This window comes from Anser cygnoides, chromosome 2, assembly GCF_040182565.1.
Source record: "Anser cygnoides isolate HZ-2024a breed goose chromosome 2, Taihu_goose_T2T_genome, whole genome shotgun sequence".
In the NCBI taxonomy this organism is placed as follows: Eukaryota; Metazoa; Chordata; class Aves; order Anseriformes; family Anatidae; genus Anser; species Anser cygnoides.
In genome coordinates this window covers 153,170,447-153,175,633 of record NC_089874.1, presented here as the reverse complement: position 1 = coordinate 153,175,633, position 5,187 = coordinate 153,170,447, and the positions used below count along the sequence as shown (strand labels likewise).

General features: G+C 55.7%; 1 protein-coding gene across 2 annotated transcripts; it reads right to left on the bottom strand.

Moving 5' to 3' along the window:
* MYC (MYC proto-oncogene, bHLH transcription factor) lies at positions 1 to 4,206 on the bottom strand. 2 transcript variants are annotated; one of them, XM_066990741.1, is made up of 3 exons: positions 3,905 to 4,206; positions 2,133 to 2,841; positions 1 to 1,141 (listed from the first exon to the last, which is right to left on the bottom strand). In XM_066990741.1, the coding sequence occupies exons 2-3, from the start codon at positions 2,824 to 2,826 to the stop codon at positions 579 to 581; spliced, it is 1,257 nt and encodes a 418-aa protein (XP_066846842.1). In that variant the 5' UTR covers positions 2,827 to 2,841; positions 3,905 to 4,206; the 3' UTR covers positions 1 to 578. The 2 variants fall into 2 exon arrangements, with proteins under 2 accessions (XP_066846842.1, XP_047906278.2); XM_048050321.2 differs by lacking the exon at positions 3,905 to 4,206 and adding an exon at positions 3,072 to 3,864.
* Between the last annotated feature and the right edge of the window lie 981 nt (positions 4,207 to 5,187).

Sequence of the window (5,187 nt, the reverse complement as noted above, 5' to 3'; positions counted from 1 at the left end):
TTTAGCTAATTATATTTTGGGCAAATATTTATTTATCTAAAAACAAAATAAAAATCATTTCTTTAAAAGAAAAATGTATTTAAATAAAAAAAAAAACTGTGAAATGTTATGGCACAGAAGTTCAAGACAAGTATAAATCCAGTTGCCACAACTGTTGCGTATTAATGTTGCACATTTTTCTATAAAGACTTTATTAAAGGTATTTACATGGCAAGAAGATGTGTAAATATATACAGCAATCTGGGGACAACTTTTTTTTGGAATTCTCATAAGAAAAAAATGCCTTAAATACAAAATTTTAAAAGAAAAAAAAGTTGAAGAGTTCATCCCCAAGCATGAAGAATGTCCCATCATCCCTTATGCCCAAAGTATCAATTATGAGGCAGTTTTGAGGTTCTGGCCAAACCGTTTGGAGATTCAGCCAAGGTTGTGTAGTCTCAAGTTAATTCGCACAGCATGCACTTGCAATAGTTCCATACTTGATGGACTGGTGTAGTTCATGAATGATATTAGAAACATTAATATTTTATCATCGTTTCAGTCTAGTTTGGGTTACCCTAAGCAATGCCCAAGAGTTCCTACGCACGAGAGTTCCTTAGCTGCTCAAGTTTGTGTTTCAACTGTTCTCTCCTCCGCCTCAACAGCTCTTTCTCTGCGATCAGTCTGTGTTCGTCCGACTGGATGGAGAGAACATACTCTGTTGCTTTTTTCAGGATGACAACCTTGGGTGCCTTCTCATTGTTGGCCACCTCGGGTATCTGGTCACGCAACGCAAAGAAACTCAGCTTCAGCTCGTTTCTCCTCTGGCGCTCCAAGACGTTGTGCGTTCGCCTCTTGTCGTTCTCCTCCGAGTCTGACGTGCGGGGACTTGAGCATTTTCGGTTATTACTTATCTGTTTGAGGACTCTGCCACTGTCCAACTTTAGCCTTTTTGCAGCTGGGTACTCCACCTTGGTGGAGGGAGGAGCGGCGTAGTTGTGCTGATGGATGTTGACATGACACCGTTTGAGAACCAGCGGGCTGTGGTGGGGCTTACTGTGCTCTTCTGATGCTTCTGTGCTGGACTCTGTGCTGGATTCGGACTCGTTCGCTTCAGCTAATGTAACAACATCAATTTCCTCATCTTCCTCTTGTTCTTCTTCTGCACAGGAAAAGAAAAAAAGAAGAATTGTAAGCCGATCTGTGCAAAAACTCCCAGGACTGCTGTATTTATGACAGAGGGGTTACGTTGAGCCGCAGTGCGAGGAACCCATTGGCAAACCCATATTAAACCCACTCGACGCTGCGAGACTCCACTTGCCCTCCTCAAGAGCCTTTCCTTTAAGAAGCAATGTTTCAAGAGCAATAGGACGCACCGAGTGCACTCAGAGCCCTGACTCCCTGGTTTCAAAATTTGCAAAGAACTTGCGTAATCCCGAGGCGCGTATGAAAGATAGCAGGAAAATTTAACCTCAGTTGTCAGCAGCAAAGCACAACGAAGCTCCTAGACTCAAGCTGTCCTTAATTAAGGATTTAGCAGGCTTTGGCCACGCCTCAAGAGAGCTTACTTAACACACGTGTATTCAGAGACATTTTCAGAATCTCTCTTGATCTGTTAATTTGTGGAAAATCCAAGGAAAAAAAAAATGAAGGCTGTAGTGCTTTGAGTAGAAACTCGCTTTCAAACCAGATTTACGAGCGGACGGAACACGCTGTCAAATACCTAAGGAAGCATTTCTAAAACTTTCCCAGCCCCATTCACTCCTCGCAGTCACTTTCACTAGCACCTCCCTGCTTGCACATTCTCCCTGCGGCTCTCGGGCTGGGGTTAACTCCTTGCCGGCCCCCAGATGTTACTGGGAAGCAGCTCCACTTGGACGCTGCTCCGGCTCCGAAGTCCGACTCTGACCCTGTTATGAAAGTTTCTCCCTCCTTTTTTTTTTTTTTTTTCCTTTCCATTTTTTTTCCTCCTCCCTCCACCCCTGAAGGGAAAACCGGGCTGTTTTTTCCAGGAACTAAACTCGCAGGGAGCCTCGCTAACGTGGCATTTAAAACACCCGTGCGCGGTGGGAGGGAGAGAGAAGAGAAGAAGCGGGTCGGGGTGCGCGTCCGCCCGCTTGCCCCCCAAAAAAACACGCGTGGACCCCACTCACCCGAGTCGCTGCTGGTGGTGGGCGGCGTGTCGTCGCCCAGCAGTGCCGGGGGGCTGGCACCGGGCTGCCCGGCCCTGGGGGCTCTCTCGCTGAGCGGGTAGGGGAAGACCACCGAGGGGTCGATGCAGTCGGCGGCGGCGGCGCCCAGGTCGTGCAGGTAGAGGCCGGCCGATGCCGCGGAGCCGGGGGGAGGCGGAGGCGGCGGTACCCCCGTGGGGGGTCCCGTGGGGCTGGGCCGGGCTGTGGGACCCCCCTCCCGTCGGGCCGCCTGGTAGGACGCCAGCTTTTCGGAGACCACCTTCTCCAGCTTGGCGGCGGCGGAAAAACCGCTCCACATGCAGTCCTGGATGATGATGGATTTGACGAAGGTCTCGTCGTCGGGGTCGCAGATGAAGCTTTGGTTCACCATGTCCCCCCCGAGGAGCTCCGTCACCATCTCCAGCTGGTCGGCGGTGGAGGGGAAGCAGGAGGCGGCGGCCAGGCTGGAGCGGCGGCTGGGCGACAGGGGCGGCGTGGGCAGGAGCTCAAACTTCTTCCAGATGTCCTCGGACGGGGCTGGGGGTTGCAGCTCGCTGCCCCTCTGCTGCGCCGCCAGGTAGAAGTTCTCCTCCTCCTCCTCGAAGTAGAAGTAGGGCTGCACCGAGTCGTAGTCGTAATCGTAGTTCTTGCTGGGGAAGCTGGCGCTGAGAGGCATCGCGGCGGCTGGTGCCTGCGGGAGGGGGGAAACAAGGGGGAGCCGGGGTGAGCCTCGGGGGTCGGCTCCCCCCTCCCCGCGACCCTAAAGGGGCGACCGCCCCCCAGCACGCAGCGCTCCCTCCCGGCTCCCCGCGCCGTGCCGACGGGCAAAAAAACCCCACGCAGTCGGTTTCAAAACAATGTTAAAAAATCATAATAAAATCCACGCTAATAATAATAAAAAAAGGTACGACCTCCCCTCACCCTCTCCCAAGTCGGAGGCGCGACTTGATCTACCGAGGGGGGCAGCTCCCGGTGCCGCCCCGACCACCCTCCCCGCGGCTCTCCCGGAGGGGGCTCCGGCAGCTCGGCAGCTCCGTGCAGCCCTGCTCGGCTCGGCACGGCTCGGCACGGCTCCCTCCCGCCGTCCCTCCGCAGCCGCCGCGTTCACACGGGGCACGGCTCCGGCACGAAGCCCCCTTCCTTCCCTCCCGGAGCCGCTCCGCCAGCCCGGGATCGGGGATCCGGGATCGGGGATCGAGCCGGGAAGGGAAGGAAGGGAAGGGCGAGCTGCGGGGAGCTCCCAGCACCCAGAGGGGCTGCTCCCCTGCCACGCACCTGGGCGTGCGGGCAACGCGCGGGGACGGGCAGGAACCTCGGCAAAGTTTGCCAGGTCTTGTCATATACACGCATATATATATAAAAATATAAATATATATATACGCACACATATACACGCATATATATATACATATATATATATATATGCCCATATATCCACGTATATATACCCATATATATGGATATAGGCAGAATGTGCAATAAGCATAACCTGCCCGTGCATACGCGGGAGAAGCAAATACTTCCCCTCCCCCGAAAAAAAAATAAATATATATAGATATTTGAAGAGCCGAGAGCAAGCGAAAGGATGGGGACGGCCGGTGCCCCAGCGCAGGGGAGCGTCCCCCGGGGGGGCACCGTCGGTGTCCCCGTCCTCGGAGCGCAGCCCCGGCGGTGCCGGGTGTCAGCAGCCCTGTCAGTCCAAGCCACGACCGCGGCGGATCGAGTGATGGGAAAAGCGGAGCCCCGCGACTCACCGGCTTCTCCAAGGCGCCAGCTGCGAAACGGAGCGAGGCAATTATTGCGGGCGGTGCGGGGACCAACAAAATAAGGAAAAAATAATAATATATATATATATAAAAAAAATTATAAAAAGAACCGCCGGATAGGACGGGGAAAAAAAAAAAAAAAAAAAAGACGAAACGCCGGGAGAACGTAGATCTCTTCCTCCCACCAAGGTTTAGAAAAAAAAAAAAAATAATAATTAAAAAAAAAAATCAAGGAGCAGCGGAGAGAAGGGGAATCAGATTGTACGGTCCAAGGCGGCGCGGCGCGCTCTGTCTGGTACAATAGAAGTTTAGTTGCTTTCCTCCTTTAAAGCGCCGGCGAGGGGCGGGCGACAGAGGTGCCGCGGGGCGGGGGCAGCACCGCGGGGCCCCGCTCACTCCCGCCGTGCGCGCCGCCGCCGCCCGCGCCCCCCTTCGGCAGCGGCCGCGCAGGGCTCCGCGCCTGGCCGCGGGGAGGGCGGCGCCGCGAGGGGGCGGCCGAGGAGCTCCGCGTATCCCCCCCCTTACCCCCAAGCCCCAACCCCCGGCCTTTAATTCCGCCGGGAGGTTTGGAAGGGCTGGGGGGGGGGGGGGGGGTGGAGGCGATGCAGCGCACCGCGGTGGTTTTTTTATTTTTTATTTTTTTTTTAAATTTTATTTTTAATTATTTTTTTTTCCACCCGTCTTACTACGAGCTGCGCAAGGAGAGGTCGGAAGTAAACATAGTAAAAAAAAAAAAAAATTACTAGGAGGGATTAAAAGGTTGCTCCTCTCCGTTTCCCTCCTTGCTCAGCGCACCCCGGCAGGGCACCCCGGGGGGGGGGGGGGGGGTTCAGCCCCTTTTTCCAACACCCCCCCACCTTCATGTAGGGGGGCTCCGGTGCGCATCCAGCCTCGTCGGGGGGGCTCCGACTCGGGCAGCCCCCGCCCCGGGTCGCCGCTTTCTTATCCCGCCTTTGCGGGAGGATTAAATGGAAGAAGGAGGCTGCGGGGGGGGGGGAGGGGGATGTGGGGGTGTTGGGGGGGGGCACAGCCCCGCGGGGGTCACCTTGCAGCCCGTTTTGTCACACCCCGGCTGTCCCCTGCCCACTCTCAGTCCCTTCCCCTTCCCGGGGTCCACCCCCCAGCTCCCGGTGCCCACCCCCGACGGGACGCCCCCATCTCGCTGCCCGGCCCCCCGGGACCGTTAGCTGCTACCCCCATCCCTCCCACCGCCGCACCTGCGGTTTCCCCGAGCCCCCCCCGTGCTGAGCCCTCACCCCCTGCTCCCTCCC

What these genes read in the sequence shown, in the direction of transcription:
- MYC (XM_066990741.1), bottom strand. Translation starts at nt 2,826, where the DNA reads ATGCCTCTCAGCGCCAGCTTCCCCAGCAAGAACTACGATTACGACTAC. An exon ending in CACCACCAGCAGCGACTCGG is followed by an intron (nt 1,142 to 2,132) that starts GTGAGTGGGGTC and finishes TTTCCTGTGCAG; the next exon opens with AAGAAGAACAAGAGGAAGAT.